Source organism: Zonotrichia leucophrys, chromosome 27 (assembly GCF_028769735.1).
Source record: "Zonotrichia leucophrys gambelii isolate GWCS_2022_RI chromosome 27, RI_Zleu_2.0, whole genome shotgun sequence".
Taxonomy (NCBI): domain Eukaryota; kingdom Metazoa; phylum Chordata; class Aves; order Passeriformes; family Passerellidae; genus Zonotrichia; species Zonotrichia leucophrys.
The window spans coordinates 1,965,803-1,985,713 of record NC_088196.1 but is presented as its reverse complement, the minus strand read 5'-3'; the positions used below and the strand labels follow the sequence as shown (position 1 = coordinate 1,985,713).

General features: G+C 48.9%; 1 protein-coding gene across 2 annotated transcripts in view; it reads right to left on the bottom strand.

Annotated features, from left to right (window-relative positions):
* Positions 1-2,241: 2,241 nt before the first annotated feature.
* The window catches only part of NSF (N-ethylmaleimide sensitive factor, vesicle fusing ATPase), an 86,655-nt gene continuing 68,985 nt past the window's right edge, over positions 2,242-19,911 (bottom strand). Inside the window, exons 17-21 of one of the 2 annotated variants that reach the window (XM_064733840.1) lie at positions 19,663-19,742; positions 9,683-9,817; positions 8,763-8,876; positions 4,127-4,182; positions 2,242-3,785 (exon numbers count right to left, since the gene is read on the bottom strand). In XM_064733840.1, the coding sequence (XP_064589910.1) occupies positions 3,770-3,785; positions 4,127-4,182; positions 8,763-8,876; positions 9,683-9,817; positions 19,663-19,742 (401 nt within the window). In that variant the 3' untranslated portion in view covers positions 2,242-3,769. The remainder of the gene's footprint in view (positions 3,786-4,126; positions 4,183-8,762; positions 8,877-9,682; positions 9,818-19,662; positions 19,743-19,911) is intronic. The other variant, XM_064733839.1, reaches the window with a different exon arrangement.

Genomic DNA, 19,911 nt, shown 5'->3' with positions numbered 1-19,911 from the left:
AGGATTTTAAGGATCATTGACTGAGCATTCCCCAACATGACTTCACATCCCAGGGGGAGCTCAGGGGTCTCTCTGGGGACAGGTTACCTGCCAGGTGAACAGGAGAGGCTCCAGGGAGAGAGGAAATCTCTGTCCCAGCCTCCTTGTCAGCCTTGTCAGTGCCACAGCACAAAGCCAGGCAGAGCCTTCCCCTGCCAGGGCATTTACTGAGCTGTCTGCAATCATCCAGAAAGTTCCATGAGCAGGGATTTGGGCTCCCCCCTCATCCCATGCAGCAGAACCTGTTTGTCCCCCCCCCTGCTCCCCAGGCCATCCCCTGTTTACCTTCTCCAGGACTGACCTGTGAAATTAATAAAATAAATATTCCCTCTGTCCTGGTGGGCTCCAGGACCAAGAGCCAGGCTCAAACCCACCCCAGGCACTGAACTCCAGGGAATGGTGGCCCCTGGGGCTGGGGCTGCTGCTCCAATCTCTCTTTTCCTGGGAATGAGCAGCCCCTGGAGCTGCACAGAGCAATAATGGGGAGAGACAGAGCCTGACAGAACCCCAGGTCCCTCCCATGCAGAGCTCCCTGCAGAGGAGCCTTTGCTCCAAAAATTCAAACCCCAGAGAGCTCCAAAAGCCTCCCCCAGCCAGAGCCACGCCATCCTCTGATATGCATCTATTTAAAATATATATTAAAGACTCCCAGGACCCGACTTTAAACAAAATCCCTTCTTTGTTTGTTTGTTTTTTTAATCAAGAAAAGGTATTTAATATTAAATAGAACATTTATTGCCTTGTAATTATTTTACTGTAGCCAGGTATTCTAGCACTGAATGGAAGATCTTTTTTCCATCAATCTGCTGTATCCAAAGTTTTGTATAAAGTTGTAGAGGTCGATTTTTTTTTATTTTATATTCAGAAAATGTCTCTTTTTATAAGCATTATTTATTATACAATGTATATACTTGAGTTAACTAAGATTATATATTATATAAATATATATATTTGGAGAAAAATATATTTCAACTTCCATTTTTTTGTGGTACATCATTAAAGAAAAGGTAAAAAATTCAAAAATATGCATTTGCCAGCTTGTGTGGTTTGGCTCTGAGGGACAGCCATGGAATCCCAGGGTGGTTTGGGTTGGAAGAGACCTAATCAATGGATCAAGATCAAATTAAGGAATGGATCAAGATCAAATGAAGCAATGGATCAAGATCAAATTAAGCAATGGATCAAGATCAATTGAAGCAATGGATCCAAGCAGGCTCCAGACCTTGCACCCTCCCCATGTCCCAGGCTGCCTCTGAATCCCCTTCCAACACTCTGGGCAGACCAAACTCCACATTTTCTCATATAAAAACCTGTTCTCCTGTCCCTGAATAGTTCTGTGGGTGTTTCTGCAGCATCCCCCTTGCATCAGCAATGCTTTTCAGTGCACACAATTTTCCACTGCACTGGCCTCCAGTGTACCTGTCTGAAGGGCAAAATAAATATGGAATCACTCAAATTCTTGCCCTGATCCCCAAATTACTCACAAAGCCATCCCATGGGTCCACCTGCATGGCCAGGGTGTCTCTCCACCCCTGGCATGTCCTGCCTCACCAGAGCACCTGGCCCATGGAAGGTTCTGGACCCCACAGCTCTGGGGTGAAGCTCTCCCCGTGGTCCCACCTGCCCCAAACCTCCCTCCACCCCACACTGTGCCTCCAAAACCCATCCCAGCACCTTCCAATCTGCCTCTGGCCAACAACTCCATTTCAGGGACACGTCTGGAAAGTTCAAGATGAAACAGGGTAAGGAAGGGGGTGAAGAATCCAATACATTGAAAGCAATATTGTGTGTTTATTATGGATTTAAGCCCCCCTGCCAGGAGGAGCCACACAGGTGGTGGGAAGGTGCTGCCCTTCCCTGCAGGGAACATCTCAGATCTTGGAGCAGAGCTTGGAGTGGCTCAGGTGTCACACCCAGCAGCCCAGCCTGGTTTTCCAGCCTTCCCCAGGGGTAGGATACTTTCCATGAACAATGGAAATGAATGATTTCCATGGAAAACCCCACCACAAACACACACCCAGAGCCTCCTCAGCCCTGCAGAGCCCACTCAGCTCCACAATGGGCTGGAGCAGAATCCTCTCAATTTCTGTCAGAGTAAGAGGTAAGAGCTGCTCAGGGTGGGCTAAATTCAATCCATCCACACTCCTGAAAACCCCTCTGGCTGCAGCTCTGCTCCTCACACACACCAGGAGCAGACACAGATCATCACAAGGAGTTGTGCTTTTTATTGAATCCATTGAATGTGCAATTAAACCAGATATTTATTATTCATCCATATAGTTCTGGACACAGACACGATAATGTTTACATCATTTACTCTGAAATATAAGTTACTGTGTGCTGCTGTCACCTGGACTGGCAGAGGGCAAGGGAGGAACAAATAAATTCACAAGATCCTACACAAAAAAATGAGAGGGAGCCACCACTGGGACTCACAAGAGCATCACAACACAAGAGCACTGCCAGAGGAGCAGAGTGGAGTGCCCTGAGCACCCCAATTCTGTGAGCACACTGAGGACAACAGGACCTGGAAGGACATGGGGACCCTCTGGGAACACCCCCTGCACCCCCTGCTAGCCCTTCCAGTGGGGCTGCTCGAGGCTGGGGAGCTACACTGACTAACATCTGCTAAATGGCTTTGATTTCATGCCCCACCACGCTGAGGTATGTTCCAGGAACCTTCTGGAAGGAGTGGAGCCTCAGCATCTCCCTGAGGCCACGGGAGCAGGGGAAGGAGCGTGGAGCAAAGGTTTGAGATACATTCCTTTATTTCAGTGCAAAAACATGGCAACACTCATCTCCTGCACCTGCAGAGCTCGGCCTCCTCTCTGTCTCTAAAGGAGGAATTTCAACCTTTGGTAACATGGCAGGAAAAAGGGATAAAATGAGGCTGGAGGATACCAAAGCTGCCAACTACAGAACTCAGGAAGAGCTGGAGGTTGGAACCAGCATTGCTAAAAGTGTTGTTGGATGAACAACAAGGTTTGATGCCTTAAATACTGGATTTGGAAATTTTCCTCTACTCTGATCAACACTTCCCTGCCCTCTTCCAGTGCCCAATCCCACCAGGCCCAAAACACCTGGATTTAAATGAAGAGGGTGCAGCATCCAGGCCCTGCTGGAGCTCTGTCTGTGGGCATGGGGCTGGCTCCACAAAAAGCCTCCACCTGACCAGGATCACACAGAGCAGTGCTTCAGCATCCCTCCACCAGACTGGCAGGTTTATTAGGAGCCAGGATCTCTTTCCTACTGCAGGAATGCTGGACACAAGTGAGGGTCAGCCCCAAAGCTCCCAGCACATTCCCCCTGCTCACCCCAAAATACAGAGACAGAAGCACAGGGCTCCAGGGGACACTTCCACGTGACATCAGGGTATGAGAGACAAAGATAAAGAATAAAGTATTGCACTACACATGCAGGTTCCACATGGGGCTCTGGGGATCAGGGGAGCATTTCACTTTGTCCAGAAGAGTAAAGATCCCAGTGTTTGTTCTCCAGGTTGGTCACTTTTCCAGCTGTTGATCTTGCACTTGGTCCACCTTCAGTCTAGGGTAGGGACTCTTGCAAAAGAAGCCAAATCCATCAGGAAAGCATCATGCACATGTATAAAGCATCAAGCACACACTGGAACCCACTCACATGGAGCCAGGATAGATAGTTTGGTGTGAGTTTCCCCAGCACAGGTACTGCCCTACATGATTAGAAAGTCATTCTGTCCCACTGGGCTCAACTACTCCCTGTGGCACCTATGGGGAAAGAGTAGGACATCCTTCTCTCAGACAGCAGACACAAGAAACCAAAATTCCAGATTTTTTTTACTCAAGCAGAATCTCTTTTGATTTACTTAAATTAAATTTTGGCCCAATATCTCATGGATAGTTTAAAAGTTAAGGGTAAATTCAGAAAAGCAGAGAATTCAGGCATGCAGGTTACCAAACTTTCAGGAGCTCCCCCCTCCCAAACTGCTCTAAGATACAGCTCTGACAATACAGAGGGGCCAACAAGAAGAGCAGATCCACCCCACTGCAGGCTCCTTTCTGAGCAGAAAAGGAGAACTCAAGCACAGCTTTAAAATAAAAGTACTTACGTTCCTTCTTCTCTCAGAAGAGCCAAGAACTTCTTCACCCGATACTCAGGATCCATCTAAACACCAAACACATCCCCATTAGTGCCAAAAAAAGAAAGCACAGAATCAGGAATGTCCTGAGCTGGACAGGACCCACAAGGATCATGGAGTCCAACAGACACCCCAAAAATCCCACCCTGAGCATCCCTGAGAGCTCCACAGACCAGTGAGGTGAAACCTTAGGAAAGTCATCACAAGCAGGAAATAACAAAGGTCCAGCCAGAGAGTTCTGCTAAAAACCCACTATGACCTGACACAGTGAGACAAATCTCTCTTTTCATCCTTTAAAAATCTGTTCCAAAGCCACCAGCTGGAATTCAAACTTGCCAAGGCCAGGGTTCTGTTCCCAAATGGAAAATTCTGCCTCCCACCTCTCTGAGTCCATAACTGAGTCCATAACCTGGGGAGACACAGCATTTACCTGCACACACAGCTCCTTGTCCAAAAAAATACAGCTGAAAACAACTGCAATTTGAAAATTTGAAAACTCAGACTTGATCAAATTGCTTATTAAAAATGCAGGCACAAAGCCCAGAGGCTGATCTGCTCAGGAAGGAGCAGAAGCTGGAGTGGAGCAGAGGGGCAGCAGGGTCAGGACTGCTGGACACAGCCTCTGTAAACAGAAATTCTGCTGCCAAACCGAGGGGGAAATTCTCTGGAACAGAGCTCAGAGAGGGAGAACATGGATGGTGCAGCATCCCCAGGACATCCAGGACCCTCCAGAAACAAAGGAACTGCAGGGAAGTTGTTTATCTCCAGTCCAGAGAAGGAGATCCTCCACCAGGATGTGTTGAACCCCCCTAAAAGCCTGCCATGAACCCCAAACCCTCAGCATGTCCAGCTGCAGTGTTTGGTTTAATGTATTGCTTTAGCATAAATAAAGCTTAATCAGCAGAAATAAAACTTAATCTAAGCTATTTGTCTTTAATGTATCTTAACATTATGATCTTTCAAAGTTCTATGTGATCTTTCAAAGTTCCCAGTTATGAAAATTAAAATACATTAAAGACAAATAGCTTAGATTAAGTTTTATTTATGCTGATTAAGCTTTATTTATGCTAAACAGAAGTTACCAAATCAGGAAAGCCTGGAGGTGCCAGAAGGGGTTTTTGGGAACATTCCCTGACTCATCCAGGCTCAGGAGGAGATTTTGGCTTTGGGAGTGCTGCCAGCAAGGTCCAAGAGCAACAAAACAGGGAGAGGAAGCAGCAGGAACCATGGAGAGAGCAGCCAGGGCAGGGTGAAGCCAAGGTGGGACCCAAGAGCACTGGAGGTGGCCCTGTCCTGCAGCCAAGGCCACTGCAAACACCTGGGGATTCACATGGCAAATCTGGAGTGGACCCAGGGATCAAAGGCACAGAATAATTCCAGGATACTCACCGTACACAAAGCCAAGAACACCAGTAACAGAGTTTGGGGAAATTAGAAATTGTGGGGTTACACAGCTCATAAACAAGGTGACAATTCACCCAGGGCACCAGAGCAGCTCAGGTATCCCAAGAAAGGATTTTGATATTGGTTCACTGTTACTTCAGTGTGAAACACACTGGAAGGTATTTGACCAGCTGAGGAATCCCTGCAGGGAGCTGAGGGTGCGGTCACTGCTTTAACAAAGCAAAACCCACCACTAGATTCAGAGGAAGACACAATGTGCACATTTTTTACAAATAACTCAGTCACCTGGCATCTAATCAGCTGAATTCTGAGAAATTTCATCCATCACTTGGAAATCTTAAGTGATTTCAGACTGAAATCTCCTTCTGAAAAGCTGTGACTGTGTTCACAGGGGTCTTAGGATGAGGGAAGAGATGAGGATCTGACTCCATGTTTCAGAAGGCTGATTTATTATTTTATGATATTTATTATATTAAAAATATACTAAAAGAACAGAAGAAAGGATTTCATCAGAAGGCTGGCTAAGAATAGAAAAAGAAAGAAATGATAACAAAAGCTTGTGTCTCGGACAGAGTCCAAGCCAGCTGGGCTGTGATTGGCCATTAATTAGAAACAACCACATGAGACCAATCCCAGATGCACCTGTTGCATTCCACAGCAGCAGATAACCATTGTTTGCATTTTGTTCCTGAGGCCTCTCAGCTTCTCAGGAGGAAAAATCCTAAGGAAAGGATTTTCCATAAAAGATGTGTGTGACAGTGGTACAGCTCAGTGAAAACAAGATGCAGGGCTGCATTTCTTACCCAGTGCTTTCCTGGCAGGGCCTGGCAGACCCCAGCTCTCTGTGGGTTCAGTGCTCAGATCCCAGCTCTGCTCCCTGTATTTATAGCAGTTCAGCAGATGGAGTCATGGAAACACCTCAGACCTTTTGGAATAGAACTGGTTCATATTTAGCTGCCATATGCTGCTACCTCTGCTGTTACACAAGCACCTGCAGCCAGTGCCAGAGCAGGAGCCACCCCCAGTGGCCCTGGGGACAGTGGCAGCACTTCATGTGTGATGTTCAGTGTGTAGGAAAGGCACATTTGGTGTTGTGAGGTCCCCAGGATGAGGTGAGAGATGAGAATTGACTCCAAGTTCTCAGAAGGCTGATATATTGTTATGTTATGTTATATCATATCATATTACATTACATTATATTATATCATGTCATATCATGTCACTATTATATTATATTATATTATATTATATTATATTATATTATATTATATTATATTATATTATATTATATTATATTATATTATATTATATTATATTATATTATATCATATCATATCATGCTATCTTATATTGTATTATATTTTAAAACTATACTAAAGAAAGAGAAAGGAGTCATCAGAAGGTTTAAGAAGAATGAATAATAAAAACCCATGACTGACTCAGAGTCTGACCCAGCTGGCTGTGATTTGCCATTAATTAAAATCAATTCACATGCTGATAAACAATTCTCCAAATCACATTCCAGAGAAGCAAAACATGGAGAAGCTGAAGCTTCCCAGGAGAAGAAATCCTGGCTAAGGGATTTTTTGATAAAATATCAGAGTGACAGACACAGTCCCAGCTGTGCCTGGCTGGTCCTGCACTCACCTACCCAACAATGGTTTGCTGGCAAAATTAAAACCCAAGAGGAGCTTGGCTGCCCAGCCTCAGCAGAGTGAGGGCTCTGTGTCACTGGTCACAGGACCATGGAACACCCTCAGAGGGAAGGGACCCACAGGGATCATCCAGCCCAGCCCTGGAACTGCACAGACACCCCAAAATCCCATCCCTGGAGTGGTGTCCAAGCCCTCCTGGAGCTCTGGCAGCCTCAGGGATGGGACCATTCCCTGCCCAGCACCCTCTGGGGGAAGAACCTTTCCCTGATCTCCAACCTAAATCCCTCTGGCCCAGCTCCAGCCATCGCCTGGCTCCTGTCCCTGTCCCAGAGCAGAGATTGGAGCTGCAGCCCCACTGAGCTCTGCCCTCAGCTGCTCCTCCTATGGCCCCTCCAGACCCTTCCTCATCCTCAGCTCCCTCCTTTGGACAGTCCCTAATTCCTTTCTATCCCTCTATGACATTGTGGTGCCCAGAACTGTCCCCAGGAATGGGCACAGGGCTGGGTCAGCACTGCCACCTCAGAATTGCCCATGATTTACAGAACCTCCAAACCTCCAGCTTTGAAAAGAACCAGCACTTCAGGAGAAAGCAGCACAAGAGCACGTCCTGATTCAGAAGAAGGGAGCCATTGTCAGGGCTCAGGGAGCAGGGCAGCCCCTGAAGGGCAGCACCCCTTAAATCCATTTCATACATGTGAGCAATGACTTACTGACTTGCCTCCAGCTATGGAATTAAAAGCCAAGGAAGAAGAGGAAAAAGTAATCTAGATAAATGACTTTATTCCCTGAGGTGACATGCAGTCAGAGCACATCCTCAGAGCTGAGCAAGTTTTAACAGAATTGTGAGGAGTGAACAGAGGGGTACACGGCTCTGAGCTCTCAGCTACAAGTCTCTTCACTTCTGAGAGGGAGATCTGAGAACAGCTCACTCAGCTGCACTAAATCCACTTGATGGGAGCAGAGGGGGGGCTGGGGGAGCACTGGGATGTCAGGGCAGGATTAGGGCTGCACCCTCAGCCCGTGTCAGCACGAGCAGGAGCTCCAGGCATGGGTGCTGCTGCGGGGGAGGGCTCAGAGCTGCATAGTTCTTACCCTCTGCAATTATTTTCTTTAAAGTGCTGAAAGTGGTAAATAAAGAGAAGAGCAGCTGAACAGCCTGACAGATTTATCTTCTTCAGGGAAAGAGCACATACACCTGCACAGGCACCTTCTTCTTTAAAAAAAAAAAAATAACAAAAAACCTGAGGTGATTGCTATCTGCAATCTTAACATGCTGGGTGGAGAAAAGAAATTCCATGAAAGGTGAGTTAATCCAACCCCTCCCATAGCCAGATGCTCTGTAAGTGCAGCTCTGAACAGCCCATGGGCACGAGGGGGGGATTTACAGATCTCTGTGGACCAAGCTGTGGTGATTTCTTTGTTCTCAACATTTCCCCTCACTGCAACTCTTTTCCCAATGAACCCAATGCAAAAGCTGCCACCAACACCAGGGTTCTGCAGAGAAGGGAACCTCCAGGAGTGCTCTAGGAGCCCAGAGCCATTCCTACCTGTAAGGACATTTCTATCAGCATCAGCAGCTTCTTGATCCCGATCCACACCGGCTTCCCTTTGACGTTCTGAGCGATCGTGCTGCGCTCCTTGTCTTTGAAGTTACCCAGGAGCTGGGGGGAAAATCAGCTTAAAAAATCAACAACAGGAGGCTGAGAGCAGCAATAATGGTACCTACCTTGGGCCAAAGGCAATGGGAAGCTACAAGCATTTAGTAGCTGAGAGGAGAAATTTGTTGCAATGTATCTTAGACATGGCAAAACACACAAAAAAATTATTTAATTCCCTCATGGTTTTTTCCATATTATGCCTTATCTAACAGTGCTGTGCTTTTATGCTGCACTCCAGGTCTTCTTCAGACCAGGGTCTACAAGGAAACAATGGTTCAAGCCACAGGGAGTTTCTACACCTGCTGCAGGAGTGTCTCAGGTGTGTCTTTGTGTCTCTCAGGCATCGGTGACACCACCACAGGGACAAGTTTGCCAATGGCACCAAAGATTTGCCTGTTCAGTTTATTTTAACAGCCTTCCATACTCACTACAACTCCCACTAGGGCACAGAATAAGGGGGCACTGAAGGCAGGAATTTATAAAGAATTTGTAATTCTTCAGCACCAAACACCTCCAGTTGATGCTGTTCCAATCCACCAGAGCACCCTCTGGGCACATTCAGTTTAAGTGCCCCAATTATACTCATTACCCACTTCCCTGCCCTTGGAATGTTTTAATCCAGACCACAAACCCTTCCCCAGACCTACTGTTCTCTAATTTTGCCTTCATTTAATTCATTAAAAAGCAAATTTAGAGCCTCAGAGCTGCTCTGTTATGACACAATGACAAGCGGGATGGAGTTACCAGACACAGCTACTGCAAAATCCCTCAAGTTTGGAGTCTTTTGTCATCCTTGAACTTTTGCTCACCTCTAGAGCCTCCATGAGCTGCTCCCCTGTGGCAATGTTGGGCACGTGGATGGTGGTGCTGAAGGCATTCAGCATCTCCATCTCCTGCAGGACGTCCTTGCGGCTCGTGGTGCCGATGATGAGGAGCTTCCGACCCTGTCCAGGCAAAGGAGCCACAGTCAGGAGAGGAAAACCTGCAGAGAACAGCCTGGGGAAGGCTCAGCTAACTACAGATGATAAATGGCCATTTAAAAACCCACTTCAAACAAAATTAATGGGATTAAATGTGTCAGTAATTGAAGGGGCCAAGAGCAGCCACAGGAGACAGGATCAGCTCTCGGAGCAATGCCACCAACAGGGTCCAGGAATTGTGGTGCACAAAGCCCCACCACACTCCCAGCTCCTTCTGAATCCAGCTTTATAAATAGCTGGATCCTCATTAAATTTAAAAGCCTGAGCAAACTCCCACTCCCAAAAGCTGAATTACAAATGACTTCTCTGGGGAACAGCCTGTCTTCAGGAATCTGTGGGTACAGTGAACTCCCTGCTCCTGCACAGGCAGTTCCAGTGGATTTCCAGCTCAGGCTGTTGAGCAGAGGCTGCTGTGAGTCCCTGAGCTCCCCCTGCAGCTGTCCAGGCCAGTCCCACTCCAGCAGGCTGCAACTCCCAATGCAGAGTGCACAGAGTCCAAACAATAACAGGATTTATGAAAAACAGAGCAAATTGTGGAAAACATCAGCTGCCAATGCAAATCCACTGTTGTTTGCTCACCTTGCAGAGCCCTTCCCACTGCTATTTCAATTTCAATATTGACACTGATCAATATTGGCTGATAGCAGGACAGTCAGGCAGGATCATCAATCCCTTTTCTCTCCCAGTGCACATGGGTTGGGAGGGTCTGGCTGGCAAAGGAACCCCCTCAAAAATTTGGCTGAGGCTTCAGGAGTGAAGGAAATGCCCAGTGCCCACCTGGAGGAGGCCAAGGACCCCCTTTTATTGCTGTATAAAGTTTGGGGAGCTCAGGAGTGAAGGGAATGCCCAGTGCCCACCTTGAGGGTGCTGCCCTGGGCACTGCCCAGGCTCCCCAAACAGCTTCACTGCCACACAGCTGAGGTACCAGGGCACAGAGGAAGCCAAGGAGAGATTCCTGACCAGAGCTGAGACCTCCAAAACACAGAACAGCCCCTCCTGCAAGTGCTGGAACACCCAGACCCATCTGCTTCACAAGACAGTGAAGACCACAAGGGGTTCTCCTAAAAACTTGTTCATTACTGGATGGAACTCTCAAAATCCTGAACAGTTGGGCAAGGGGCTGTGTTAATAACAGTTTCCCATGAACTGTGAGCATTTAAGAGGGAATAAACTGCTCAGCTGCACCCAGGCAGGGTCTGTTCCCCAAATTTAGCTCCCAGCATGTGTACAGAGCCTGGCACACTGATCAGGCATCAATCAAGGGATAACCACCTCAGAGAGGCTGCCTGAGGGATGCTGCCCTTGTACATCAATGAAATCTGTGCCTGATTACAATAAAAATGGAATTTAGCTTGGAGTTTCACCAAGAAAGGACACAGGAATGCCACAATGAGGGGGGTTTTACCTGCTGGCACTTCAGGTGTCCATGACTGATGTCACCCTCAGCCTTTCCTTGCCCAGATGACAGATTCCTCCTCCCAGGAAAGCTGCCCACCCTCTGGACTCACCCCAAAAAAATAAAATTCCCTAAAGGATCAGCTCAGAAAAGGATCAGTTCAGAAAAGGATCAGCTCAGAAAAGGATCAGCTCAGAAAAGGATCAGCTCAGAAAAGGATCAGTTCACTGCCAACCTGGGCAGTGCCACCCTGGACCCAAAGGCAGCAGGGCACTGGGAGGTGGCAGCACACACAGAAAGGGCTCTAAAGCCACTGAGGGAACCACTGGCACTGCTCCCTGTGGGAATTCTGTGGGAGCAGCAGCTCAGTCTCACTCTGTGTGTGACCACTGGGACAGATTTAGAATAGGAAAAAGCAAAACAGGATCATCATTGTGCCATGTGGATCCAGGAGCTCCTTCCTGTTCCAAATACAACTTCAAATCCATCATTTCTGAGCTGGAGGTGTTCACCTGGAGAAGGGAAGGGCCTGGGGACAAGGGGGAATGGATTCCCACTGCCAGGGGGCAGGGATGGATGGGATATTGGGATAAATCCTTCCCTGGGAGGGTGGGCAGGCCCTGGCACAGGGTGCCCAGAGCAGCTGGGGCTGCCCCTGGATCCCTGGCAGTGCCCAAGGCCAGTCCCAAAAATGAAGGAATTTCTGTATCATGATCAGCTCCTTCCACATGGTGGAAAGGCTTCTATGAAAGGAGGCACAGAAAAATGGGGAGAGTGTTCAAGGCCATTCAGAGGTGGAAAAACAACACAAATATAAAGATTAGGTAACAAATATAAACCATAACTACAACAAGGAACAAAACTGCTCAACAGGATTGACTTTGCCAGGGTTCAATCTGAGATATCCTGGCAAGAGAAATACAAATGGAGTGGAAGGGAGTAGGTTTAGATTGGATATTAGGAAAAAATCCTTCCCTGGGAGGGTGGGCAGGCCCTGGCACAGGGTGCCCAGAGCAGCTGGGGCTGCCCCTGGATCCCTGGCAGTGCCCAAGGCCAGGCTGGACAGGGTTTGGAGTCACCTGGGACAGTGGAAGGTGTCCCTGGGGGTGGCACTGTGGCTTTAAGATCCCTCCCAACCCAACCCATTCCATGTTTCTGTGATTCTGTTTAGTTGGAGAAGTCAGAGAAAGGTCAGAAATAGGGAATAACTTCCCTAAATAGACTCTTAGTAAAAACAGAGAGGTTTATAAATTCATAGCTGGTGTAGAGGGGATGAGGCAGAGACTGCTGCTCATCACTACAGAAACCAGGGAGCACAAAAAGGAATCTCAAATATCAAATAAACTGAAATAAAGGGGGTTTGCTCTCACCAACAGCTCAGCTGGACTCAGGCACGCACATTGCTAAGAATGGAAAGGTTTAACAAGGTTGAAAAGCACCAGGATGAGTTCCCAGAGGGCAGATCCATCAGCAATTTTTAGATAGCTCTGTTAAAATCTATTCCCAGGTCCCTGAACCACTGACGTGGTTGGGAGCTCCTCAGAACAGATGGCTACTCCTCAAAAGTGCTTCCAATTTTTAACAGCTCCACCCAAAAGATCCTGATTTTTCCCTGTTTTCCTCAAAAGAAGCCATGCCTTCAACTCCCTGCTTTAAACCTGACCCCTGGAAAGCAGCCACAGTGACCTGACAGGGCAGGAGTCCCTCGAGCTCCTCTAAATTTCAGAAACCCAACAAACAAGTGAGAACCCCCAGGGCAGCACTGCTTGCCCCAGGAATTATGGAGGCAGCAGGGAAAACCAGCAAAGTGAAAAAGCTGCCCTCAGCCAGCTCCTCTGCACTGATTTCCTGGGATTTGTTCTGTTCCAGGATCCCAGGGTCATCCCAGAGCACACAGACAGGGTTCATGTGCTGATGATGCACTCCCATTTTCAGAAAAATTCACTTTTTTCCTCCTCCATTTCCACAGCAGCCACGGTGAAGGCAATGTGCCACGTGTTCAGCCCACAGAAAATCAGCATTCAAGCCAAACTCCCAAAAATCAGGCAGAACATGGGAGTAAATCACCAAGGAAGGAGGAACAGTGTCAGATTCACAACCAGGGCAGATCCAGCCCAGTTCTTCCATCACCAGAGATCACACACAGGCACAGCCTTAGGCTGGATTAATCCTGTCCATTTTTAGGCAAAATGCCCCAATTTGGAGCCCAGGATCCCTCTGTGCTTCTAGAAGATGATGACCCTCTGCTGCAGGGGTTTTACCTGACTGAGGATGTTCTCATGCACACAACTGTGGGATTTGAAGAAGCCTCTGGAACCAACTAAATTTTCCAGGATGGATTCCCCTTCCCCAGCAGGCAGCACATCCCTGCCAGGGGGAACCAGACCATGACACAGGTACAGACCCTGCTGAGAGTCCCCAGGTACAGAATCTCAGCAAATCCAGCCAGCCCCAGGCCAGGGGAGCCTGAGCTCTGCTGGAACCAGGCCCTGGTGACACTGAGGTGCCTCTGTCACCCACCAGCTGCTCAGGACCCTTGTACAGCTTTATCCTTGTGTTTGGGGTCTTGGGAATTCCTCCTCAATTCCCCAGGTTTGTGCACAAAAAAAGTAACATCACTGGTGACTGGAATTGCTTCCAGTTCACAGAGAGTGATGTGGGATCAGGAATGAATCTGGGATTACATCAAACAAGGAAATTATTCCCCTCTAACTTCCAAAGCCTCGTGTCCCAGTGAGAAAAGGGGCTGGGGAGCAGTGGAAGGACAGCTCCAGGAGATGGTGTCCCTTCAAGAGAAGGGTTGGGGACTCTGAGAGTGATAGAAGGACATCCCCAGGAGTGGGTGTCCCTTGAAAAGAAGGAGCTGGGGGCTCTGGGAGTGACAGAAGGGCAGCCCCTGGCATGAATCTGACTTTGCAAATGAGGCTGGGGGCTCTGGGAGCAATGGAAGGGCAGCCCCAGGAGAGGGTCTCCCTTCAAGAGAAGGGTTGGGGGCTCTGGGAGTGATAGAAGGACAGCCCCAGGCATGAATCTGACTTTGCAAGTGGGGCTGGGGGCTCTGGGAGTGATGGAATGGCGACCCCAGGAGTGGGTTCCCTTTGAGGGAAGGGGCTGGGGGCTCTGGGAGTGATGGAAGAACATCCCCAGGCATGAATCTGACTTTGAAAGTGGGGCTGGGGGCAGTGGAAGGGCTGCCCTAAGAGTGGGTGTCCCTTGGAGGGAAGGGGCTGAGGGCTCTGGAAGCAGTGGAGGAGCAGCCCCGGAGTGGGTTTCCCTTCAGGAGAAGGGCTGGGGGCTCTGGGAGCGATGGAAGGACATCCCCAGGCATGAATCTGACGTTACAGGTGGGGCTGGGGGCACTAGGAATGATAGAAGGACACCCCCAGGAGTGGGTGTCCCTTGAAAAGAAGGGCTGGGGGCTCTGGGAGTGATGGAAGGACATCCTCAGGAATAAATCTCACTTTGCAAGTGGGGCTGGGGCTCTGGGTGCCCTGGAAAGGCAGCCACAGGAGTGGGTGTCCCCTGAAGGGAAGGAGCTGGGGACTCAGGGGGCAGTGGAAGGGCAGCCCCAAGAGTGGGTTTCCCTTGGAGGGAAGGGGCTGGGGGCTCTGGGAGCAATGGAAGGACATCCCCAGGCATGAATCTGACTTGGCAAATGGGGCTGGGGGCGCAGGGGGCAGTGGAAGCACAGCCCAGGAGAGGGTGTCCCTTGGAAGGAAGGGGGCTCAGGGGCACTGGGTGTCCCCTGGAAGGGAAGGGGGCTCAGGGGCACTGGGTGTCTCTGGAGGGAAGGGGGCTGGGGGCACTGGGTGTCCCTTGGAAGGAAGGGGCTGGGGGCAGTGGGTGTCCCTTGGAAGGGGCTCAGGGGCACTGGGTGTCTCTGGAAGGAAGGGGGCTCAGGGGCACTGGGTGTCTCTGGAAGGAAGGGGGCTCAGGGGCACTGGGTGTCTTTGGAGGGAAGGGGCTGGGGGCAGTGGGTGTCCCTTGGAAGGAAGGGGGCTCAGGGGCACTGGGTGTCCCTGGAAGGAAGGGGCTGGGGGCACTGGGTGTCCCTTGGAAAGAAGGGGGCTCAGGGGCACTGGGTGTCCCTGGAAGGAAGGGGCTGGGGGCTCAGGGGGCAGCCCCAAGGGCACTGCGTGTCCCCTGGAGGGCTCCCTGCCCGGGCACACATTCCCGGAGCCCGCCCAGCCCGCAGGGGATGCCGAGGCGCCTCCTCCCTCCCTCCCTGCGGGCCGATTGTTGGGAAGCAGCAGGGAGGCACATGTGAAACCTCTGCGGGGCTGGGCAGAGCCCGCAGGCCCCGTGTGACTGTGCATGTAGATGAAGCAGCCCCGGCCCTGGGAGCTGCTGCTGCTCAGTTCTCAGGGAAGGCTTTTTCTGTGCTTGGCTCCCTGCTGAGCCAGCCCTTTTCAGCCTTTCCATCCCCCAGTCCTTGCTCCTGCACAACTTGATTGAATTAAAGACCCAGGAGAACGTGGGTTTATTTTCTCCTCTTCAAGGCACTGCAGAAAAGATTTTTAATTGGTTTAAAAAAAAAGATGCTGAACAAAATGCAATGGTTTTCAGCCCTCTTGAAGCAGCAGTAACAGATAGCACTATTTAACTCTGCTGAGTGGAACCACAAGCAGGAGCTGTGACTGGCAATTTAAAGCAAGCTCAGAGTGGTTTCTGGTTTATTTAAAGCCTAAAGTGTTTACCCTCAAAAGAAAACCAGAACCTTCAAGTGTTTGCCCTTCCCACACCACGTTCCAATAATGCAGCCTGGGAGGAAGAGTGGAGCCTGGGAGGCAGCTTCAATTCAACAGAGACACGCACCTCGATGCATAATTAATAACATTTCATCCCAGAAATGCTTCTCTTCCACACAGAGCCTGCAGTGATGGCAGGGAGCTGCTTGCACATCAAGAACATCCCTGCAAGTGACGTGTGACACCCCAGTGAATTCATAATCTGGGCCACTGCAGTGGTGACAGGACAAGGGGGAACAGCAGGGACAGATGGATATTGGAAGGAAATTCTTCCATTCTCTGCAATGGAATTCCCAGAGAAGCCCTGGATGCCTGGAAGTGCAGGGGTGGAATGAGATGGGCTGTAAGGTCCCTGCCAACCCAAAGATTCTTTGAAATCAGCTCAGAATTTCAGGTGTCCCCCACAAGTGAAGTAAAGGGCAAAAGGCATTGTCTCCCCAAGAATTCCTCTCAGCACATCATTTTTACAAGGAATGATGCTAAACCATGATCCCAATCCCACAGAAACCCAAAGTGCTTTGTCCCCATGCAGGTCAGTGCCACTGATGCACTTAGAATTTGTATCTGCATCCCAAATTCCAGCAAACCCTGAGATCAGCCATTCCCTCCAAAAAAACTGCTCCTCAAAGCAACTTGCAATCTCAGAGGGGATTTGGAAGGTGTTGATCAACCCTCAGGATTATTTCCTGAGGGTTAGGTCTTGATTAACCCTCAGGATTATTTCCATCATGGGTTCCTTACCTGAGTTCATAACCCCCAAAGATTCTTTGTGTCGAAATCCAAGAATTCCTCTCAGCACATCATTTTTACAAGGAATGATGCTAAACCATGATCCCAGTCCCACAGAAACCCAAAGTGCTTTGAGCCCATGCAGGTCAGTGCCACTGATGCACTTAGAATTTGTATTTGCATCCCAAATTTCAGCAAACCGTGAGATCAGCCTCCAAAAAAACTGCTCCTCAAGAAAACTTGTAATCTCAGAGGGAACTTGGAAGGTGTTGATCAACCCTCAGAAATATTTCCTGCAGTAGGCTTTTCCTAGATTATTCCATCATGGCTTCCTCCTGAGTTCATAACCCCCAAAGATTCTTTGTTCAAAATCCAAGAATTCCTCTCAGCAACATCATTTTTACAAGGAATGATGTAAACCATGATCCCATCCCACAGAAACCCAAAGTACTTTGACCCATGCAGGTCAGTGCCACTGATGCACTTAGAATTTGTATCTGCATCCCAAATTCCAGCAACCCCTGAAATCAGCCATCTCCTCCAAAAAACTGCTCCTCAAGAAACTTTGTAATTTCAGATGGGATTTGGAAGGTTGTTTGATTAACCCTCAGGATTATTTCCATCATGGGTTCCTTACCTGAGTTCAAAACCCCCCAAAGAGTCTCCATGTCCAAATCCAACATTTTAACAGTAAACCATCACAGCAGAAAAGGCCTTTCCTGCACAGCTCAATTTCTTACACACAGCTTTGGGTTTTTAAATGCCCAAGATCCCCACATGCCATGGCTATGCCAGGGAACTCACTACAAACACACCAGGAAGAGCCAGAACTGCCAGAGCAGGGCAGCCCAAAGTCCTGATTCCCACAAAGCCAACACTGGACACTTAAAAAAGAAGAAAAAAGCAAAAAAACCCCACATGATCAATCAACCAGTGACATTTCCTCAGCAAACTCACTCCTCTCTACCCTCCAACAATTTATGGCTTAAGTCACCATAATATTGGCTGTCAAGGCAGAGTCTCCCAGCCCTCAGGGCATTTCAAACCCTGCTGAGCACAAATCTCTGCAACAAGTGCAAACTTGGCAAATATCTGTGAGCTGCAGCCTGTGTGCTGCTCTGGGGAGCCCCAGGTGCCACCCAAAGGGCAGGAAACTGAAAAAGCTGCCCTCATCCAGCTCCTCTGCACTGATTTCCTGGGATTTGTTCTTGCTCCAGGATCCCAGGGTCATCCCACAGCACAGGGTTCATGTACTCATGATGCAGTCCCATTTTCAGAAAAATTCACTTTTTCCATCCCGAATTTCCACAGCAGCCACGGTGAAGGCAATGTGCCACGTGTTCAGCCCACAGAAAATCAGCATTCAAGCCAAACTCCCAAAAATCGGGCAGAACATGGGAATAAACCACCAAGGAAGGAGGAAGAGCTTAAGATTATTTGGTGTCAGATTCACAACCAGGGCACTTCCAGCCCAGTTCTTCCATCACCAGAGATCACACATAGGCACAGCCTTAGGCCTGGATTAATCCTGTCCATTTTTAAGCAAAATGCCTCAATTTGGAGCCCAAGATCCCTCTGTGCTGACAGGGGGACAGAACACAGGTGTGGTCCTGCCCTTCTGCCTTCTAGAAAAGGGGTGAGCCCAGAGCTGAGCCCTCTGCTGCAGGTTTTACCTGGCTGCAGGATGCTCTCATGCAGCCCAGCAGCAGCACACATCCAGGATGCAATGGGCAAATGGACAATTTAATACTTTAAGTTCATTTGAAATCAAATTCTGTTTTCCCCACTGATTTTTGGGAACAGCAGGTCAGAGATTACAGGAGATGAGGGGACCAGGAATGGCTGTGCTGCTGCACACAGGAGCTGCTCTGCTCCAAGCATGTGATGAAATTTGGATGCTGTTGTGTTGTTACAGGCTTCACATGGCCTAGAAACTGGAGAAATCTTTGTTCTCCCAGGCTGACACTCACACAGGGCTGTGGCATTACAATTTAGTTCAAAGTGCTGGATTTGAAAGGTCTTTTCACCAAACTCTCTAATGAAAACAACACTCACACTCTCCTGTGCCAGGATATTAAACATGACAAAAAAACTGACTTCACCCACACTGAGCTTCTGTGCTTTTTCCTGACACCAACTTTCAAGGTGTTCCTGTTAGGATGTTATTTATTCATGCAGATCTCTGACACACAGAGCAGAAAGGCAGTGAAGGACAGGAAAATGGCAAACAAGAAAGGAGCCTCAGCCAGCACGAGCTGCAGAACCCTCAGCACTTGTGATGCTCCTAAATCTCATCAAGCCACAAAGTGCAAACAGACAGGATCAGCACGAGAGACAGGATCTTAAGCTCCCCTCAATCACTGTAATTAACACCTGATCATTTCAAGTTAAGAGCAAATTAAACCCCTGACAAGCACAATCACAGATTACACAGAAATTGGTCTATAAATAGGGAGGGAGCACATGGCTGAGCCAGGGCTGGCACAATTCAGCTTTCCATGGTGAAGGTTAAACTGCTTTCCTTAGTCAGTATTTTTAGGGCTAAGTGCAGAAGATCCAGCCCCCAGTAATTAGATATTTGAAGCTGAATCCCTTGTGGTTATCCTAGAAATGTCCAAGTGAATGAGGAGCAGCAGGCTGGGATTAAAGTGGCTGATTCAGACAAAGCATTACCAGCACTGAGGCAGCCACAGAGCTCCCAGTGTCCATTCCTGCAGGGACAGGGACAGGGACAGGGACAGGGACAGGGACAGCTCCCAATGTCCCATTCCTGCAGGGACAGGGACAGGGACAGCTCCCAATGTCCATTCCTGCAGGGACAGGGACAGGGACAGGGACAGCTCCCAATGTCCCATCCCTGCAGGAACAGGGACAGGGACATCTCCCACTGTCCCATCCCTGCAGGAATAGCTCCCACTGTCCCATCCCTGCCTTACCTGAGGTGGGGCTTTCTTCAGCAGCACCAGAAGGGCTTGCAAAACCAGGTTGGAAAATCGAGGTCCAATTGGGACATAATCTGAAAGGAAAAACTCATTTTAATGTCCATGGAGCAGGTGTACATTTAATCCACTTCACTGCAGCAAAACCAGTTCAATGCTTCTGCAGTAAATGGTTCCAGATAATTTCCAGTTTGCCATGTTTCAATATTGCAAATGCATCAATATTTCTGCAGCAGCCAGCACAGC